At 41.1% G+C, this 22,039-nt stretch overlaps 2 protein-coding genes across 3 annotated transcripts in view; one reads left to right on the top strand and one right to left on the bottom strand.

Moving 5' to 3' along the window:
* Positions 1-689, bottom strand: part of PSIP1 (PC4 and SRSF1 interacting protein 1) — a 32,971-nt gene extending 32,282 nt beyond the window's left edge. The window contains exon 1 of one of the 2 annotated variants that reach the window (XM_065661896.1): positions 420-689. The gene's annotated coding sequence lies outside the window, so the exon portion shown is untranslated. Of the gene's footprint in view, positions 1-88; positions 111-419 lie in introns of those variants that run through there. The other variant, XM_065661895.1, reaches the window with a different exon arrangement.
* Positions 690-7,273: 6,584 nt separating this feature from the next.
* CCDC171 (coiled-coil domain containing 171) overlaps positions 7,274-22,039 on the top strand; it is a 144,580-nt gene continuing 129,814 nt past the window's right edge. The window contains exons 1-5 of the mRNA XM_065662549.1: positions 7,274-7,749; positions 9,366-9,535; positions 13,173-13,311; positions 15,828-16,002; positions 18,813-18,994. Coding sequence (XP_065518621.1) covers positions 9,489-9,535; positions 13,173-13,311; positions 15,828-16,002; positions 18,813-18,994 — 543 coding nt within the window. The 5' untranslated portion in view covers positions 7,274-7,749; positions 9,366-9,488. The remainder of the gene's footprint in view (positions 7,750-9,365; positions 9,536-13,172; positions 13,312-15,827; positions 16,003-18,812; positions 18,995-22,039) is intronic.

The raw sequence follows: 22,039 nt of genomic DNA, 5'->3' as shown, positions 1-22,039 counted from the left end.
CTGCCGCGCCCACCCCTCAACCCGCCGGAGCCCCCTCGGACGCCGGCGGTCGCACCCGCAGCCCCCACCCGCGGCGCGCCCTGCCTACCCACGAGGGCCGGGCCGGGCCGCACGCAGCGGGCAGCGCCTGCCGGCCTCCCGCGCTGCCCCGCCGCGCGCGCACACACGGCACTCCGCACGACAGCCCCGCTCGGCTCGGCTCGGCTCGGCGAAACCTCGCTCCTCCTCCGCCGGACCGCTCCCGCCAAACGGACGCATCCTCCCCCCGCCCCCCTCATATAAGCCGCGACGGCGCTGACGCAAAACTCCGCCCATCTCTCTCCCCTCCTCGCCCCCCCGCCCCGGCCCGTCCAGTCCCCTCAGTCGCGGCGGCCTGGCGCCTCGCTGCCCGTCGCGCTGCTGCCCGGCCCGCAGCCCACCTCCTCCTCCTGCAGCAGCAGCAGGCGCCGCCGGAGTTACAGCCGCGCTCCCTCCGCCCGCCAGGCGGGGCGGTACCAACCACACGCCGCAACCAGGCGGCAGGGGAGGTGTCGGGGGTGAGGCGGCGCAGGCCTGCCGAAAACAGACGGCTCGGTTAACACGTCCAGGTGTGAGGGCGAACGGAGGCAGCCAGGAGAAGCGGCCCGCCCGCCCCGAGGCACGGAGGGAGGGATGAAAGGAGAGACCAAGTCTCATCCGCCCCTTCTCTCCTCAGCAATAGAAGGTGGCTCATTCCTCCTTCCGCGGGGGCGGGGCGGTCGCGGGACTGCGGGGTTGGGGGTGCAGACGCCGGATCCGCGTGAACCCGCCGGCCGGCCTCGGCACCGGTACCAGCGGAAGGGCCGCGGGCAGGCCCGCCTCCTCGCGTGTCCCCGCGAATCCAGCCCTTACTCCCCTAACAGTGAAGCGGGCTGCGCCGGGTGCCGCCGGCGGCAGCGTGGCTGGCAGGCGCGGGACTGTCGCCAGGCTGGTGACAAGCCTGGCCCGGGGCCAAGCGTCGGCACTTCAGTCACCAGTGCTCGCCCGGAGTTGCTTTTGTCAGTCTGGCCTTGTGCTGTTCCCTTTCTGACTTGAAAGCTCGCTCCATTCACTGACTGGAAGCAGCTAATTGTCACCACCCTCGTGTGTAAAGCAGACGGGTGTTTGTCCCCGAAGGTCCCTTTGTGTTTTTTTCCGCCCTGTTACAGAGGCCTCCCTTTCCCAGACTTACCATCATCCCGTGCTGCTGTTGGCCCCAAAGATGCTCATGCTCCCTGCGTACTCTTTGCCTGCTTACTTTTCTCAATGTCTGGACTTCTTCCCCACACCCAACAACCCACAGCTTCAGTCCTTCAGGTCCACCGCGTTCTTGCCTGCAACCCAGTCGCCATGAACTCCTGTTTTTCTTTAATGCTTTACTGTTAATTCAGACTGTGTGTTATTCCTGTTGTGCTCCCTGTTTCTGCTCTCTCATGGCTTAGCAGTATGAAGCTCACTCCGCTCCCGGCATTTCAGCCACTGCGTCCTCCTCTACCTTTTCTGCTGGCCAGGTGGTCTCCCTACCGCATGCACCAAGCACCTACAGCCTCCCCACAGTTTCCCCCCACAGGTACTTTTCTCCAAACAGAGGACCTCAGACCCAGATTTTAACCCAACAGCATCCTTCTCTTTGCTGGCCAGTCCTGTTGGCTCTAGTTCTTGTTCTTCTCCCTCTGCAATGAAAATTAGCTGGCCTGTCTGCTCTCTGACTTGCTTTGTTTTGTAACTCATGTCCCACACAGCACCACCTGCAATCCTGCACTTCAGGAGTAGTGGCACAAAAAGTTACCTCTTGCACAATTAACATTGTCTCACAGGGCAGACCTAACTATTTTGTGCTTGAGTGATCATCCTGGCACACAACTTTTACAGACCAATTTTCTGCCAGCTGCCCTCTGTGCTGCTCACAAACAAAGATAAGTCCTTGTGATAAGCATAATCTTGCTTTCAGTTTTGATACTGAAGCTGGCCTAGCGTTTCAGGGCCAAAACACCCACTGCAGTTGCCAAAGAGCAAGTTGTGAATTTTTCTAGTTGCTTTCCTACTCAAATGCAAAATGATCACTTACAAATGTTAACTGCAAAACTTTGCTCCATCTGCGTTAAGCAGGGACAGACAGCAGTTTTCCAATGGCTTAAACCAGTAAAATTTGGCTGATTTTATTTCAGGTGGTGAAACTCATATGCCTTACACAAGTATCAGCTTTCTACAGGGTTAGACAAGAGCTGATCAGAAAATAGAACATAGAAACAGAAATCAGCAACATATTAGGCAGAAAAAAATCCTTTCTTCCTATCCACAAGTGGATGACTTGGAGCAAAAATTCCGTAGAAGAACTAAGATTAACTGTCCAACTAGAATTGTTTAGAGGTAGATGAACGTTTGGCAGTGGTAGAAACTGTATCTGCACTGGCACATATGTAAGTATTTCAATAATACATAAAGTTTCGTATTTTTTTCTGCAGTAAGTAGTGCAAAAACTGTGTATATTATTCTGCTATGCAGAAACTGACAATCTGCAAGGATTTCCTTTGCAAGGATTTCCTTACCTAAGTCACTACTCTGTTTAATTATACATCAGATCAAATAAGTTCATATTTTAGTTTTGAAGCAATGCTTTTGGAATCTCCTGAGAACATTCTAATTTCCTCAACCCTTGGTAACAGGGTTTTGAATCTGACATTCCTTAGGAATCAGAAGCTTCGTGTCTCGTATGAGTGAAGAGCAGTGAAAATGCTTTTTTTTCCTAATTAAGGAAGTAACTTGAGATGACTTGGCTTCATACAAAAGTAGGGTCTTCTTCAAGAAAGCCTAATATGACTAAAGCATTTTTTAAATCTAAAGAAAACAAAGCAAACTTCAATTTATAGAATGAAAAATAAAATGCTTGAACAAGTTATATTTTGTGTGTAATCAGGCTCATTTGTGCATGTTTAGTAAAGATAAGATTGAAGACAGACTGTTCAAGTACAGACAGACACAACAGAAGGAAAAACAAATGTGTATTTTGCAATCCAGACATTGTACTTGAAAGAGGGTAACATGCCATACTGTTGCTATTAAACGTTGTGTACCATATCAGCATTTTTTAGCAGTTTAATTCTGAAGGACAGAATTCTGTCCTTCAGCCAGACCTGCCACCCACTTCTTGAGCACGAGGTCAGAACACAATACGCATTAAGCTAACAAGCCAGGAATGAACTTCAGAGGCGCAAAATAGTTCTTCCCATGAGGAGTTTTATGTCTTGAACTTGTGTTTTAAACAGCCATTTTCAACTGATTTCCTGCACGTGTGGGTTATGTCTTATTGCAAAGAAGCACACTCGTATCCTGCCAGCAAGAGAAGCAGTTGCTCTTGCTCTGTCAAGGCTAGACCCACAATGAAGCACCACATTCTCCTCTCCATTATCCTGAATGTCAAGCACTCTTTCTATTGACATCCTGAACAGGTCTCTTTCAGGAATAAGAATAATGCTGAATCCCATGTGTGAAAGAACTCTTGATTTGTTTCCGCCTTTCTAAAAGTCCCCTGTACATCCTGTCTACAAGTAGATTTTAGACCAAAATATTCCTTGAACTGTGAAGAAATACCTAAGATAGCATGTATATTGCCGATGAAGTGTCTGGAGAGTAAGTCTGATGAGGAACGGCTGAGGGAACTGAGGTTGTTTAGTCTTATGAAGAGAAGGCTCCGGGGGGACCTTATCCCTCTCTAAAAGTACATGAAAGGAGGATGGAACGAGGTGGGGATTGGTCTCTTCTCGCAAGCAACACGAGATAGGACAAGAGGAAACAGCCTCAAGTTGTGCCAGAGGAGGTTTAGATTTGATATTACGAAAAAATTCTTCACAGAGAGGGTGATCAGGCATTGGAAAACACTGCCCAGGAAGTGGTAGAATTGCTGTCCCTGGAAGTGTTCAAAAACTGTGTAGATGAGGCCCTTAGTGACGTGGTTTAGGGATGGACTTGGCAGTGCTGGAGTAATGGTTGGACTTGATGATCTTAAAGGTCTTTTCCAACCTAGTTGATTCTATGATATATGATCAGTAGTTTTCAGTGTGGGAGGAAGAAAAGGTGTTTGGTTAGCTACATGGATGCAGAAGCAGCATTGTGTCTGAAGCAATTTTTGTGAATCAAGGTAAAAAATGGTATGTGTATTATTTTGGGAAGATAAACTTGTCTTATTGGTTCAGTATCTGGTAAGGTATTATGGTGCCAAAACCTACGAAAATTCCAGATATGGTGTTAAATCTCTACAATTCTTTTCATATTATCCCTTAATTTATACTTTTTCATTATCCCAGGCCGTTTTTAATCATGTTCAATTTTTGACTATTCATCAGACAACAGCAGACACAAAGCCCTGTTCACTAGTGTATTTTTGATCAGGAAAAAAAAAGCCATGCTGTTATTAAAAGAATTGCAACATAATGAAATCTTCCAATACTGTGCCCCTAGGCAAAGAACCTCTTTGATTTGGCACAAGACATCTAAAATAACTGTGATGCAGAAGTAGCAAAACCACAGTTAAAAGCCAATTATACATAAGCTAGGTCACAAACTAGAAATGAAGTTTTGAGACTTATCTCAAAGGGGGTAAAATACGATGGGCCATCTTGTGACTTGCAATTAAAATTTGAGTCTAGACCTTGAAGGATACCAGTATCAGGCTATACTTAACTGCACATCTTAGAAAACCTTAGCCCAAAACAGTCTTTTTGCAGTTAAAAGCAACAGGAAACAACTTTGGAATAAAAAGTGACAGGAACCTTAAATGCTCTGGCAGTACTGGCGTTCACGAAGTCAGTCATGCTGACCTGTAAGCCAAAGCACTTAGCTGTACTTTGAATTCAGTATGAGTGTTTTCCTGAGTAAGGACCAACTGCAGCTTTGTGGTTAATACGAGATGATTTAAACTTCGTAAGTAACTATCTTTCGTGTAATTTTGCTCCTTTTGGGGAATTCCAACTAGAAGAAAAATCCAAGCAATCTTCATGTGTTTTTACAAATGTAAGTATTTATGTAAAGATAAAAGATGTTTAAATTGTGAATCATATTTCTCTGTAGATTTTTTGACGTTATAAAATCTGAGACCTTTAGAGTAAAAAATCTGAATTAAAGTTGAAGACTTTATGCTTCAATTTGTTGCATTCAGACTATACAGTGACACAGAGCTGGAATGGGTTACCAGATCCCATGCAACTTAGAAAACCTGAGAACAGGTAATGCAACACAGCTCCCCTTAGTGATAAGACTGTACTCACATAAACAGCAGTACAGTACCTGCAGCCTGTCAGACTTATGGGTGCTGCATATCCAGTGCTGAAGAAACACGGCACCTTACACAACTCAGAGCATTATGTGAGCTTGCTACAGTCTTATATATCCAATTTTAACGTGTCTCCAACTATGCTATTACTTGGGCTCAAGAGTTAACAGATTTTATTTTTTTTTTAATGTGTTTCCTCATGCGCCCATTCCGTGCACTATCCATTTTATATTATTGTCTCTTAAGTGCCTTATTTATCTTCTGGACCCTGTGTTCTTAAATAACCTGGTCATTTTTGGGCTGTATGAATTCTAAGATTACCCTGGTAATTTCTGGATGGTGTATTTTCCTAGATAACCTGGTAGACTATGGACATGGTGATGTATTTTTCTCTTTGAATGCAGACCGATACTCTTTTACTGCTTTTACCTTTATAATACATTTACTTTATTTAAAGCAACCTTACTGATGCTTTTCCAAATGTGATTTGTGATAGCTTTTAACGCAATCTTGCTCATGCAAGAATTCTCACGGCCTGTGGAAATTCAGGTTAAGTGTAAACAGTCAGAGAACATGTTACTAATATCTTAATGTGTATCTATTTATGACAGCGTCAATGGTAGTTACTGAACATGTTAACTTAAGGTTGTTTTAATTCCTTTCAGCCTGTAGCACGCTTTCCAGAATACCTCATCCAGTTTCCTAAGATTATTGTAGGGTTAATTTTATTTGGCATCTGTTGCTGTTTCACATTACATATGCTTCCTTCTGGACCCTGGAATCTCTCAGTTGAGGTGTTTCTTAAGAACTTTCCAATTTGTGCAGTGAGGCAAACAGTGGTAACCTTGTTACTTGTTTCCCCCATCAACCCTCTTAGGATTTTGCACAATCATCTTTCATCTGTTTTTCTGATGACCTGGGTGAAGAATCTGCCACCCCATATTTAAGGGTATCCAAGTCTCAGTCTGGCTTTCATATTAGTATTTTTCATTACAAGGACCTGTATTGATAGGACAAGGGGTAGTTAATGGCTTTGAACTGAAGGGAGGGTAGATTTTGATTAGATATTAGGATGAGTTATTTACAGTCAGAGTGGTAAGGCACTGGCACAGGTTACCCAGAAAACTGTGGCTGCCCCATCCCTGGCAGTGTTGAAGGCCAGGTTGGGTGGGGCTTTGAACAATCCAGTGTAGTGGAAGATGTTCTGCTCCTAACAGGGGCTTGAAACTACATGAGCTTTAAGGTCCTTTCCAACCCAAACCATTCTGTGATTCTAGGAATTCCTATACATATTTACCCTATAATCTAATTTGCAGATCTCTTACTGCCCAGCTGCAGACATGCTCACATGCCAGCAGCTCTGGGAAGGAGGATACAGCTACCTCCTGTCCATGAAGAGAGGTGTTTGGGTATGCCACCTGTGCTGCCAGGAGCTGCCTGATGATGATATTCACAGGGGTGACTGCTTATTGGGCCGGCACAGGCAGCTGTGCTAGGTGAACCATCCTTCATGCCCAACCAGCTGCGGAGTGGCCTGGCTGGGGGATACCGGTTTTGGCTGAGGACACTTGCACTCACCCATAAGTCTCGGGTGGCCCGAAGCAACTCCTGACTCGGACGAAGTGCAAACCCTCAGGCGGAACGGGCGGCAAACACCGCGGGCGCGCCGGCCTCTCATGCTGGCCTCCCAGCCGTGCTGCCCGCTCGGCGCAAGCCGCCTGCGCGGCGGGCTGGAGCACCGCGCCTCCGCTTCCGGGCGGGCGGGCGGGCGGACACCGGTGCCCGCCGAAGAACACGCGTGGCGGGCGACACAGCGGGAGCCCGCGGCGGCACCCTGCGGCGGCAGCCGTGCGGCGCCCCCCACGCATGCGCGACGCCCAGCTCGCCGGCTCCGAGCGGCGGCGTTGCCAGGGCCCTTCCGCAGCCGGAAGTCGTCGCTGGGGAGCTCCCGCGCGCTGCGTGGCGCGTCGGGGCGGGGCGTGGCGGGGCGGGGCCGCGTCCTTCCCTCCGGGCCCTAGTAATCGGGCGTCCCGCCGGAGGCCTCGCTGAGGTGGGACGGGGGTGTTCGCGGGGCTGCGGCGGGCCGAGGGCACCTCACGTGAGGCTCGGGAGTGCCCAGTCCGCCTCCGGCACCTCCGGGGCTGTGTGGTACCGCATCGTCAGCCCCATCCCGGCGGCGGGCGGGCCTTGAGGCTGCCCCGCTGGTCTCCAGCGGGCTGGAGGCGCTCGGTGAACGGCGGAGATCGGTGCTGCCGGGCGGTTTCGGGTGTCTGCGAGCAGGTCTGAGGGGTGTGCTGAAACCCTGTCCGCTTCCCTGCGGCTGTCCCCTCGGCCTGCCGGACAGACCGTGTGAGCCGCGGGTGGTCCAGTGACACCTGTGGTGTAACGCAGTGAAGTGCTGCTGCTTGAATTTTAGCTTGCATAGAATGTTTAATCCACGTTAATGAAAATCTAGTGATTTTTTTGAGCTGAGACAACTGCTGGTGAGTTTTTGTAGGGTCCGGCGCAGATATGTTAGTTACGCCTGGGGTTGTATCTTTTAAAATAGTACCTTTTGAGATCATAGACCTTTTTTGAGAGTCATACAACCGTTTGGGTTGCACCTTCAAAAACTCAGCTAGTTCCGACCCTCCGCCATGGGCAGGAGCACCTTCCACTAGACAGGGTTGCTCCAAGCCCCGTCCAGCCTGGCCTTGATCATTGCCAGGAATGGGGCATCCAGAGTTTCTCTGAGCAACCTGTGTCAGTGCCTCACCACCCTCACAGTAAAGAACTTCTATCCAGTCTTAATCAATGGCCTAATTCATAGTTAAGCATATTGAGAAGTCCATGAGAAGAATATGATGCAAGCTTTGTAAGGTAATGCCCGTCAAACATATTAGCCCTTCAGATGAGCACTGTCTTGTTTAATTATGTGTCTTCTACAAGCCATTCCATGCCATTTGAATACTTTCGTTTGGAAGTGAAATAGCATGATTTTAGAGGGTATCCCTCTGTGTTCTAATAAGCTATCTGTTCATACATATCTTAACAAAGGAATGGTGTGTATTCAAAATAATTTGTATTCTCAGAAAATATTCTTTAGGGTTTTTTGTTTATTTTTTTTTTAATCCACCCCCCCCCCCCCCCATGGCTTCAGAGTAATTTCAGGAAGTTCTAAACTGCAGAATGGAGTGGATGTGACTACATTTTGATTGTGCTTTAAGACAAAGACTTTTTTCACTGCAGCTGTTGTTGGATAGAATTAGTGAATTCTATTCTTGAGGTAAAACTCCCAGATATCTGAGAAAGTGTTTGTTACAGTTTTTCTTTTTTGATAAGATTTTGGTGTAGGTTGAAACACAGCTTAAAAGGGTGATACGGTAAACTAGTTCCTCAGTGACTTGTGGCTTATTAATCTTGACTGTTGAATACAGCTTAGTTTTCATGTTGTCTTGCTTTAATTAGTAGAACACATACATTTCTTCACTGTTCAACTTGAAGTACATCTTGGAGGTTTTTTTAAGGTCTATGTTGTAAATATGTTGTCTGTATATTTCTTTTTGTCAGTAACTCTGTATTACTGGGTTTCTCCTATGGGTGAACCAAGTTACAGTTCAGTTTAATATTCCTCCCATAAACCCCTAAATACTGCTGACTTATCTAATAAAAATATGTTCAAATAGAAAATTCCAGGTTTATGAAATGTTAGAAGACTTGCTATGTTAGCTGCCGTTTGCCAGCAAACCTTGGATATTGACCTACTTAAAAAAGTCACAGTATGTGCTATTACCTCCCTTAGAATTATTTTGAAGAGAAATCTGTGATACTCTTAGGGGAAAAGGGAATGTAGGGGAACAATCTATGCAAACATAGCATTTTGTATTTACTTCCTTCTGAAAACCCTGGCAGAAGATACTGTACAAAATATATATTTCTTTTCATCTGCAATATGCAAGCTTAGAGGACTAGTAACAGTTCTATTTTTTGCCTAGAACTGATGTCACATTATGGGTGGTAGTTGTTCACAAGGCATAGTAGTATCACTGGTAACTGTTCGTGAATGTTAACAAATGATTAATTATATTGCCAAATAAGCCAAAATATGTCTCTGTTACAGGTTTTAGTATTTTTATGATATGGAAAAGAGTAATCTTTGAAGCTTGTCAAGTAAGAGTGTATATGGTTGAAGATGATGTTCCTTCTCCAGAGTTCATAAACTCAAAGCTGCTTATTGGATGTCATGAGTTTGTCCTCTCCAGTCAGCTATGCTGTCATGGAAGCTACATGGTGAGCTTTACTTCTGTACTTCTAAGCCTAGTAGTTTGTGTTTTTGTGGTTTATTTTCTAGATCCCTGAAATCATGTAATTCAGACTGAAGAACCACCAGATATGGTGTGATACATGGAAGCTATGTCATTCAGTGCAGTCATTATAGATGACAAGATTTACTTGAAGGCATGCATTTACTTGAGGCAATTGGGTCTGCAAGAATTCTCACATGACTGTGGGAGATGTGACTTAGAGGTAGAGGTTGTTTTCTGCATAAGCTGAGGTGGTAAAGGTCAGCTTTAAATCTTGCACGACTTTTATTTTCTAAAACCTGATACGTATTTGATCTCTGGGGCAATTAAAGTAAGCTTTAATTCATTCTGTCTTTCTTAGATGTGAAAGCTATTTGTCACTGTTTAAAGTCTGATTATACAAAAGTGGCCAGTTACATAGGAGCAGCAAAATTCCACAAATACAAATTTTGTTAAGGAAACTTTCAGCTGGGGAAGTTTAGCAAAATTCCAGTGCTGGATAATAGAGGAAATAAAATTTCTCTCTGTTACAAAATCACTGTATTTTCTGCCAGATGTGGAAGAAAAGCTAGTGAAAAGCTGTTTTTCTGCAGTGTTCTGTTGGCTGTCATTTCTAGCTGAATTGATAAATGAGTATGAATATAGTTTTTGAGTTAAAAAAATCATTCTGCATCATAGAACTCAAAAGCTGTTTCACCTGCTTATATGCTTTCTTGAGGAATCTTAAAAGTACTGCTAAAAATGGTGTCTTGGATAAAAGCTGTTATAACTAATAACTACGTATTTCAGTTCAAAACCAACAATGGATAAACTATTAATACATGAAGATGGAAATACAAAACATCCTCTGAATTCATTTTAGGCTGCAAATCATACATGCTGTGAAACTCTTGAGGGATTTTGTGTGTTTTAATCTTTGATTTAAGCTTCCAAAAGCTTTATGCTTGTAGCACTTGTACTTGCAGTATGAATATGAAAGGAAGAATCTCCTACTGTAGGTAATACGAAGCTTTCACAAAGTACTGCATGTGCTGGTAATGCTGTGAAGATTAAAGAAAATACTGCAGAAATAAGAATTCTTAAGGCCAATGTCTGTTGTAATTGGAAATGTTTAGGTAGTCAAATAAAATAATGAAGTGTTAACATGGTAGTATTTCCTCAGAGTTGATTTTTTTTTTTTTTTTAGTAGCTGGTTCAATTTAAGTCTACTAAGAGCAAAAATAGGGCTTTCTGCTTTATATTTTAAATTTTCCAGTAATGGCATTGTGAGTTCAGAAGCTGTGCAGAAAATGGTATTTTAAAAAGGTGTTTAATGCTCTTAATGTTTTTTTCCCCAGTACTTACTGTTGTGCTGTTGTGTCTTAATACTTTTATGTTCTTTTTGCATTTCTATAATGTCCCTAATTTGCTGTCACCTCTGATGGTTTGTAACTTGTTTGTGGTTTGTTTGGGTGTCTCCTCTCCCCTGAATTGGTCCAGTTAAGCAGAGTTAAATTTTCCTCTGTGTAAGTTTTATTATTAGATACTTGCATAGTGTTTGGGTTTCTTTGGTTAATTTCTGTATAATAGACACATTGAAAGGAATAGCTTTCTTGAAAGCAGATTGCTCTACAAACCAGTGTATTTTACTTAGAGATTTAAATGAAGGTTTTTATTAATTTGAGAAAACGTACTCATTCCCTTGCTTGCATCCGATGTGCTGTCCATGAAAGAAGCATTATACACCAGTAGGTTTAAAGAGGCAAAACGACCTCCTTGCAAGCTAATAAAGTGGTTACCCTTCTCATAACTCTTGTTTGTTTGCCCTAGTCCTCTCCAGCTTCCAATTTGGGTTCTGGTTTTCTTGCTACCCTGTGCTTTCTTACCTTTGGTGCTGTCTGGCCTTTAGCTATCTTTAGTTGAGATTGGTACTTCTTGAATCAATATCAACATGACTGCCTTTCTTTCATTTTATGTTGTCCCTAGCCATGGAAAAATAAAGGTCTCTCAGACATATGTTATCCATAAGCTTTTATGCAGTTTGCAGGTGCTTAGCACCACATCTTCCTACTGCAATAGCGAAGAATTGCGTAATATAATCATGTTTTTACTTGTTGCTGATTTTTTGTCCTTTGAGTCATGTTGGTTCCTCTGGGTATAGCTCCCATAGTAAACGCTCAAAGCTAATAAATGCGCCTGTGCTTTTTTCTGTAGTACATGCAGGTTTTAGTGATCCTTATCTCCTTCATTTATTAAATATATAAAATGTGTTAAGTACATTTGTACTTAACACACTAATTGTTCCCTGCGGAACAATTACCGATGATACACAAATATTCTGAACTCATAGATCTTTTTTATAAATGGAGAAAAGACAATATTTATTAAATCACAAAATATTTATAGGCTGCAGCTAGAACCCTGAAATTTCATTATTTATTATTAGTAATGTCTTTAAAGTCAACAATTGATCTAAATTACTGTTCCCACTGTTGATGACATTTGTGTCTTTACTGGTAGAAAACATATCATAAGGTTGAGTTCTCAATCATGGAAAATGTTGATGGTGCCTCTGCACAAACCTAGGGGTAAAGTGGTAATTTTTTTTTTTAAATGTAACAAATAATTAAATCCCAGTAGACTGACATTTCTGTAATTAAGACCTCATGTAGACAGAGGTAAGCTATTTTAGTATTTGCAGTTCTGTGTGATATGTTGACAGCATTGTGGTTAATATAATCATGTTTCTTTTCACAGTATATTTCATTTTTAGTGATCCTGGCAAGTTGTGCTTATGTGTGGAGCAACTAATTATTGCAGTCAGTCTTACATATATAAAATAATGTGAAAACTGATTTTAAACTCCTGAAATAATTCAAAAGTTGTTCAGTTTGAAGTTGCAATAATTGCATATAAGATTACTAAACTGGGCTGTTTTAATTGAATATGTATTTTTATGCTTATTTTTCATTCTACTTATAAAAGCTTGTTTTGATTATTTTAATATTGCTTGTGGTGCTGAAGGGCTATTCCTGCTAGCTTCCAATTAGATTTTAATTGATATAGTGGAAATGAAGATACTGGGTATTTTAGAGGACTAGAACTTTAGTTTGTATTGTTTGTGATCAGGTGCTTGTGTCTAGTTTAAATGTATGTATCTTTGAAGCAAAAAAAATGTGGGAAAGTGATTTTTGTTCTATGTACGGACATTTGTTTCATGGCAGAAATGGTTTTGGGATGGTAATCCATGTTGAAAAATGAGCCTTACTGCAGGACACAAACAAAAACTTGCTAGTCATTTTAATGTGATTGGAATAATGGTTTTTTTTAAACATCCTGCAAGTTTATTGAAAAAAATGATAGTGATAATTAAAGTTGATAAAAACTGTATTATGTTTAAATCAACTTGGGGAAATCTGAAGTGTGTATCTAACAGTAGTTCCTGCTGCAGCATATCTCACACAATAAGCATTTCTGTTTAACTCTTTTTCAAAGAACAGTAATAATATGATGACAACTGTGTGGCAGAATTTTGCTTAAGTGAATGTTTAGAACTTTGAGCTCACAGTCTGATCAGTGGAATAAAGGAGCATTAAAATTTACAAGGAATACTTACATTTTTTTAAAACATTTATATTTTGCAGCTTACATAATGCCAAGTGTGAGTCACAGTTACCACAAAACAGCAATGAATCAGAAGTGTATACTGCCGAAGATCTGAGAAAGAAACTCTGTCAAGCTAGAAAAGAAAAATTAGACTTAACCATTAAACACAATCAAGAAGTAAGGACTTCTTTCGTTTGCTTTATTTTACTGTCAGAATAAATGTGATCTTGTTTCATTAAAATAATGCTCCAGAGTGGACTATCAAAAGCAGTCATTAGCTGAAGAATAACAAGGAAGGTGGCACTGTACAGACCTTTTGTACCTGTTCAGAGGTATAGCTGCTGGCACTGTTGATAGTTAAAGGTGCATCAAGCAGAGTGCGAATTTTCTCCAGAGAAAGGAGTCGCTGCCACTACCAGTGGTTTGTTAGGTAATGTTGCCTGGAGACACAATTAAAAGCCACAGTTGACTGTAGCCTCATAAAAAGATCAGATTTAGTTGTTATTTATGGGGTTTTTTTTGCAGGATATTAGAGTATCATTTTAATTCTGCAGAAGTTTTTTGCAACTCATTAACCTAGTACCATAGTTTTTGTGTATATACCAAATAAAGCTGTTATGTCTTTTAGTGGTCTTGCAGTATCTCAGCTTGTGCAAGTTACCAGTTTTCTACAGCTGTAATGATGTATAATGTACAGATGTGGTGACGTGTTCATCAGTAACTTCGTATTTGTTAACAAGAACTTCATTCACAGGGGGATAATTAGCCTGTATTACAAAGGTTTTCCCTGATGTTATTGTAGTAAGCTAGTTTTAAAATCAAGTAGTAGTAAGAAAATACTATATCTTTTTTTTATTAGCTTTCACGCTAGTACACATAAGAGAAGGTGGGCACTGAGTACAGCAGTAGTTGTAATCAGATTTGGATTTGTTGCTGCTAGAAACACTAGCTAGACTTGCTAATGCCAATCTGGCAGCTCATATCCTGGTTTAAACTCTGTTGGTGCAGAAGTATTATTACTACTACAGATAACAATTCCTTTCTTATCAGTTTGCTAGGGGCAGTTGATGTGGCCATTCATTCATGTGTTTTTGGCCAAATCCAGTGAATAAACCAAGTTTATGGAACTGTTTGTTCCATATCCATTTATTATGGGGTTGTGTAGCCAAATTAAGAAATTTTTGTTTCTCCCACAATGATTTGCCCTTGTGCTGCAGGTAACTCGTTTTCCCATTGCCCTATCAACTGCAGGGTGATTCTGTGCAATTCTCTCTGGAATTGCCTGGATTCAGACAAACAAAACCCCTCTTAGATTGAGAATTTGAAAGATGGGGGTCCACAGAGATCTTCAGCGCCATTTTCCTGTTCTGGTTTGCAATGCAGATAAACTTGTGACTGTTGGGTTTTTTTTTTTTTTACTTTGCTTTGCTTTGCCGTTGGTTTTTGTCTGTTTTTCCCCATTCACTTAGTCTATAGGTGTGGATAATGGAAATGCTTAAGTTACCTACATGCAATATTATTGAAGTCAAGGAGCTACTTTGTAGGTGTTCTGAAGGAATATTGAGGTGCTGGAGTGGGTTCAGAAAAGGGCAGCAAAGCTGGTGAAGGGTCTGGAGAATGAGTCTGGTGAGGAATGTCTGAGGGAACTGAGGTTGTTTAGTCTGGAGAAGAGAAGGCCCAAGGGGTACCTTATCCCTCTCTGCAAGTACATGAAAGGAGGATGGAGCAAGGACGTGTCTGGTCTTTTCTCCCAGGTAACGAATGTGATAGGAACAACAGGTTATGGCCTCAAGCTGTGCCAGGGGAGGATTAGACTGGATATTAGGAAAAATTTCTTCACAGAGAGGGTGATTAGGTATTGGAACTGGCTGCCCAGGGAAGTGGTGGAATCATTGTCCCTGGAAGTATTCAAAAAACATGTAGATGAGGCCTTCAGTGACATGGTTTAGTGGTGGACATGGCAGTATTGGGGTAATGGTTGGACTTGATGATCTTAAAAGGTCTTTTCCAACCTAGGTGATTCTGTGATTCTGTGTGTTTTACTTTCTGCCTTCTTGTGCTGAAATAGTTTGAGCTTGATTTTCTGGACCTAGTTTAGCAGCAATGACTGGACTATATTTCTTAATCTGGATAAGATAACTTTTTGAAGCATTTTCCATTCTTAGTTTGTTGTCTGCTAAATTTAATAGCATTCGATGTGACTACTGAACATCATTGAGCTGAATTTTGTGTTCATACACATACTTGTGAGTTATTAGATGTCTGATAGTCTAGCATTCCAACATAATTGTTTTTCTTAAGTGTTAAATTTAAAAGAAACTTACTAGAAAATTGCTTGTGGAATATAATGTTTCTGTTGCTGCAGTTTTTACCTTTGAGGTGCAGGGAGATGACAGCATTATGACTTGTATTTTCTTAAGGTAGTGTATTTTTTGAAAAAAGGAGGGCTATGTGTAAGGTACATGAAATTCATCTAAGAACAGGAACATTAGTTTGCATGAAACCAGTAAAAGTACTTACAATCTGCATAGGTGTGCATTTGTAAGTCTGTATTTCACATTGAAGTGGACTAAGAAGGCAGCTGTAAATGTGATTAAAAGTATCTTTAAAAAATATTCTGTAGGTGTATTTCTGTAACGTGTTTTGTCAAAAGAGCATTGATGCCAGTTTTCTGAAACAAATTTATTTTCTAGCTGTCTGACTATGAAAGCCAGATAGTCAAATTACGGTCAGAAATTGAGAAAGGAGAGGCTGTTCGACAGCATCTGGAGTATGAATTGGCAATTGCCAGAAAAGATGGTCGTCTGAAAATGTATGCTGCGGAAGAGGAGTTAAGTGATGCAAATACCAAACTTGTGGAACTGCGAAGTAAGTTTCAAAAAAGCAAACATCAACAAAGGCTAGGTCAGGTACAAGTTGGGAAAACAAGTGAGAAGCAATGATTAATTAAATTAATAGTTGGTGCTGTTTTTCTTGGACTTCTCTTACTTTTCCCCTCTCTTGTCCATCTGCTTTTGTAAACCCATAGGAGTCTACAAAACTTGCGCTATCTCATGTCAGTTAGAATTAACCTGTTAAACCAATCAACCGTTTTTATTCTTGCCTCTTGCCTTTTATTGTTCCTTCTTTCAGTGCTGTTCTTGTACAGAATTGTAATCCTGGTGGCTGTCTCCACATCCTGGTTGTCACTATGTGCAGCAGTTCTTCTTTTTCTGTTTCAGGGGAAAAAAAAAAAGAAAAAAACCAGTCGATTTCTGTTCATTTGCACTATTTCAAACAACTTTTTTTCCAGAAGTTTTCATCATACTGCTTCTTTCTTTCATCTTTTCAAACGTTTCAAGCTTTTCATTGCTTGTGTCTGGTTTCTTTTCTTATTATCATTCTTGTTTCTCTTTCTATAGGTAATGGAACATGTATATAGTGACAGTAGTATATGGAAGGGAAGGTTTTTACCTAGGCATTCTTTTTCGTGCTAGTTTTGTATTCAGAAACTCAGATTTCCTTGATCCTCAACAGAGATATTTCTCATTCTTACAAGTAAGTGAGGTGCATTTTTAATTACCTAAGTATAGTACCTTTCTAATTTAGTACAGGAGGTGCATTTATGAGTTTGCTGAACCTTTTATGTTTCATGAGGAGTTTAGAGCACTCCTTTTGGAGATTTTTATCTTTCCAAGAATGGAAGGAGATTTGGAGACTTACAAGTACTTAAGTTACGGTAATTAGAAAGCTGAACTGTTCAATCCTTTGGAGGACACACACATACAAAAATCTTATGGATTGCAAATTGGAAGAATGCATTTTATTTCCCTTTGGAAATGTCCCTGTGATTGCAAGCTAAAGACTTCAAGTGCTAATTTCTCACTTAGGGGAAAGCTGTTTCATTCTTTACATGCTCACTTCTTGCCAATTTAGAAACGAGTAGTGTGTATGTATTAAAGTACTTTAAATCTCATTTTGTGGTTCACTTTGATTTGGAAAACCCATTGACTGCTGTGTCAGACAGTGTGTTCAGTGGTGGGTGCTGGTCTGCAGGGCCACCTGTGTGGGAGGAAAGAGGTCTGGGTCTGCCCAGTGCTGGTCTGAGCCAGCTCCACAGCTGGCAAACCTACACACCACAGTGCGCCAAACTGCCCATCAGAGAGCGCATGGCATCTCTGCCAAAACAGGTTTCAGAAAGGGTGGTAAATGTCAAGAGGAAGAGTGAAGGAAGAGGAGAAGAAAAGGGATGGCGGAAGAGACAGCAGCAGAGCTGCAGCGTGAGGAGGGGCTGGGACCAAAGTAGTGACATGCAGGCACCAAGAGGCAGAACTCAAAAGGGACTGTTGCAGATGAAGGAACCACAGTACATGGCTGTCAGCTTCGTGAAGGGACTGTTCTTGTGTGTGATAAGACTGGAGAACAAAAAGGGTGTAGGAGAGGTTTTGCAGAAGCAAGGATGTTTTGTTAAATGTGTATGTGTGTTAGTTTCTTTAATACCAGAATCAGTAGTTGGAATTCTTGTTAACTGACAGTAAATTACATTGGTTTTGTGGTTTGTGTGTGTGTGTTTGTTTGTTTTTCTTTCCATGACAGGTGCCAAAGAAGTCAAATTACCATGGTGTTGCTTGTCAGTTCTTTCATAGTTTAAAACTTCCTGCTTGCTTTCCCGGGTCACTTGGAGCCTTCCTCATCTCATTTAGTGCTTTGATGTGACCCTGACTGTTTCTTGTACAGAATACCTCACTTGTGCCTTGTCTTCTTCAGTACTTCCTACAGATTGTTTTTCTGCAGCTCTCAGGCTTGCCTTTCTGCTGTCTGACAATCCTCTCCCATCGTGTCCGCTGGTTCTCTGTGTTGTCTTAGTGTGCCTCTTCTGTTCGTTTTATCCTTCTCTGACTGAGAAGAAGTTTCAGAAAATGAGGATGAATTTGAAATAAAAGTCTGTTAGAAAGTGATGATCTTTTAATTGCCAGTGGTAGCTAGCTGTATTCAGGAAAATGTAAAGCTAATCCAAAGTACTTTCATCTGAAAGCAAATCTGTAAAATAAAACTCCAAGTCAGACTACTTGAGTAAACAGCCATAGATAATGAAGGTTTCTGCACCATTTAAACTTTTACTGAGGAGTATATAAATGTACCCCTATCAGGGCATTTGCTTTGCTGGAGATTTGAAACTCTTGAGGAGCATTATATTTCCTTGGAAAAGCTAAGCCTTTGCCTGCTAGCCCAACCTGGCTTAGGTTTTTCTACAGTCCCTTTCATGGGGCAGGTGCTTATCTTTACTGTCACATAAGTTGACCTCCAAATTAATTGAAACAGGCTAACATCTATATGAAATATACAATTCAAAATAAGCTGGCCAAATGTTGAAGAAGTCTGAAATTAAGGTTTCCATGTGATAGAGACTTCACTTCAAAGCATTACTGCTAATTTTTATTCTTTTCCAAGAGGAGAAGAGTTTTAGTCTATAAGAATCTCTGAGGCATTCTATGTCCTTGTTTGAAATATGCTACAGGAGCACCAATTTTGATTGTTTCTTTGTAGTGAAGGTGGTGCTGTCCAGTGCTGGACGTGTTAATGCTCCAGTGTCCAACAGGATATCACAATACACAGGAGAACTGATCTTTATGTTTGGTTTTTTTTTTTTAACATGCTTTGCAGTGCTACTTGTTTTCTTTCTTTTCTTTAAACAATAGTGTTAAATGAAAAACTGCAGCAGAAAGTGGCAGAGACTGAGAAAACGTTTCGTATTGCTCAGCAGAAGTGGAAAGAAGAACAGCAAAGACATGCAAATGAGAAGGATGATATCCGTAGAACTTGCAAGAGTGAATATGAATTGCTTCTCAAGGAAAGAACCAACCTAGAAAGTTTTTTGCAGGTATGATATATTAATAGTTGGAAAGTAGCAGGAGATGGTGATAAGGACTTTTTGGTGCATAGTGTGTGGTGGGTTTGTTGTTTCTTTTTTTCATTTAGGGTAAAAAAATCCCACAAATAACTAAATATTACAGAATATTTTTGAATAATACGGCTTTATAAAGTTACTCTTACTGTGTCACAGTCTGTCTTGCTTTGATGGAGTGTGTTGTGGCTGATTTTCTTGGTAAACACTTAAACCAAGTTACCAGTGCACAGTGGCAGTGAGGCCAATTTGTACTGTTGTGCAAAGCTGAGTTAGTAAAATCAAGGACACCCAACACCTAACTTCTGACTTCATTCCCTGCTTACTTCCCCCAGTCTGGTATCTAACAGCCTGTAAACATGGAAATAATTTGTGTAATACAGAGACTGTACACAGTAAGGGAACTCAAACGGTGATGATGGTGTTTCCAGCTCTGCATTGTACCTTATTCACTCCATGCCACATACGAAAAATGACCACTGTTGGAAAATCTGCCTTTTAGTTAGAAAAAACCCATTTAAAACTGAAAGATGGTTTTATAATCTGTTTTAGACTCTGGTGTCGTTATTCTTCAGAAAATTTCATTGTATTTAATGAAAAAAGTAATTTGCAAAGTTGACTTGCGCTGGTATGCATAAATTCTTTAAGTGTTAAATTTATAAAATAAAAATACAAACTTTTTAAACACTTCTTATCCAGTCCAGCTATTAAAACTGAATTATTTTTCAAAGAAATATGGTAGTATGGTGTGGAAGTGCTGAGTTAACATACCCAGTGTTTACCTGCTCCACGGGGATGCAAACAATTGCACAATTGTAATAATTTTAATCTTTTAAATTGACAATTGATTTAACATTATATCTTAGCAGTGTAGTAATACCATTGGAGGAAAATAAAGAATGTATTCAGCTATAGTTAAGATTTTAAAGAAGTGAAGTCCAGATGCTCTGTAAGGCTGATAGCCTTTTAGTCATATGCATGACATATGCAGAGAACAGATTGCTACTGAAGAGATTCACTTTCTTTTAGTCAGCAAGACATTTTTTTCTTTTTTTTTTTTTCTTCATATTCCTATTTTAAAACTCCCTTTAAAATGTGGCATGCTTGTCTCACTTGGTCTGGGCATTGGTCAAACTGTAGAAAATTAGGCCTGCTTTCTTCCCACCCAGTCAGCTCCAAGCCTGGGATAGTGCCAAAAAGTCTTCCCAAGTGACAAAACAATCTCTACCTGGCACCTTGATAGCAAAGTTTTGACAGCAGACCTACTTGTACTACATTATGGTGCCCTTGGTTAGACTCTATACAGCACCTGTAGGAGCAACACTTAAAAAAACAGGGCAGAGAGAATTACTTAATTATATGTGTTCCAAAAACGCTGTGTCATGAATCTTTAGCTCTTTGTTTGAAGGCAAGATTTGGAAAGAGAGGTGCAGTAAGGAGACCTGAGGTAGAAATCAGGTAATGTGTGGATATGTAGAGTTTCTGTGGATGGGCTGCAAAAGGAGTCGCACTCTCTTGTTATCTTAATGACCAGGAGCCCTGATGGTGGAGAAGGATGCCACTGAACTGGATTTTCTCTGAATGAAGGACAAAAAGGAAGTGCTCTCCTCTACCCTTGCCCAGTAATTCTGTGGATACGTTGAACAGTGCTTTGAAAGAACAGTTAGAAGAACCGTAAATTAATAAACAAACCAACATACCCGCCCTCCCAAACCAAACCACACCACAACAAAACCAAACAAAACCAACCAAACAACCCCTCCAAGCCCCCCCAAATAAAAAAAAAAAACAAAGGAACAGCCAACCTCCCTCTCTCCCCCCAAAAAAACCAAGCCCCAGTGCCAAAAAAAAAACCAGCAAGCCAGAGAAAGCCAAGGAAAGAGAAGGTTTCAGAGAAAAACCTTCAAGTTGATTTACAGGTGATACCCTGAGTTTGTTCTCTAACCAACACTCAGTGACTCATTTTTCACTCACAGTTGATGCTTAGAAAATTAGGGTTAGGTATAGGCTATGAAAAACCTATTTTTAGATACAGTTTTCTTCCTTAAGTTGCCAGGTAAAGCAGGCTAAGAGTGGAGCTTTGACTATTGAGTTCTGGCTAACAGTAGGCAGAGTTAGGTTGAGGAGGCTTTGGAATGGACTTTTCTTCAAAATACATTCAGTGAGCTTAATACTATATAAAAAGAGCAGTGTTGGAGAGGTACACTCTCTCAAGTGGTGTTTGGCATCCGAACAAAAGGAGCAGTAGATTGCTTGGGACATTGTATTGTATGTCAGTGGATATATATTCAGAAATAAAGGTGATCTGCAGAGGCAGGTGTTTGGTTGGTAAATATATTAGAGCTAGAAAATTGTTTACTCCTAAGCTGAATGTGATTCAATACTGTCAACTCCTTACCTGCTTTCAGTAGTAAAAACATATTTCTCCACTTTGCTTCTGTTATCTCTTTTCCTGCCCATTGCCCTGGTTACAGGTTTTATGTATAGTTAACAAAGTTACAGCAAATTGAAAATACATACATAAATGTTAAATATGGACTTCTCCTGCCAATGAAAATACGTAAATAATTGTTAAATATATACCTGACTGTCTTAGTTGTTGTTTGAAAGCTTGATTGATTTAAACTTGGCAATAAATGTCAAATGGATCTGGATTTATAAATTATGACTCTATACAATCATTGAACAGTTTGGGTTGAAAGGGACCTTAAAGATCATCTAGTTCCAACCCCTTTGCCATGGTCCAGGACACCTTCCACTAGACCAGGTTGCTCAAAGCACTGTTCTACCTGTCCTTGAACACTTCTAGGGATGGAGCATCCACAACTTCTCTGGGCAACCTGTTCCAGCTCCTCACTACTCGCATAGTGAGAAATGTATCCCTCGTAGTGAAATGTGTTCCAGTTTTTTTGTGTTGTGCATTTACAGGCCTGTTTAAATACTTTTATAATTATTCTAAATTATGAATGAAAGCTGAAGTCGATTGGATTTTGGTCTTAATATGTACATAAATATGAGATT

The sequence above is a fragment of the Lathamus discolor genome, chromosome Z (assembly GCF_037157495.1).
Source record: "Lathamus discolor isolate bLatDis1 chromosome Z, bLatDis1.hap1, whole genome shotgun sequence".
Classification (NCBI taxonomy): domain Eukaryota; kingdom Metazoa; phylum Chordata; class Aves; order Psittaciformes; family Psittacidae; genus Lathamus; species Lathamus discolor.
Note: the sequence above shows the minus strand (reverse complement) of the source record. Positions and strands in the feature narration are given on the sequence as shown.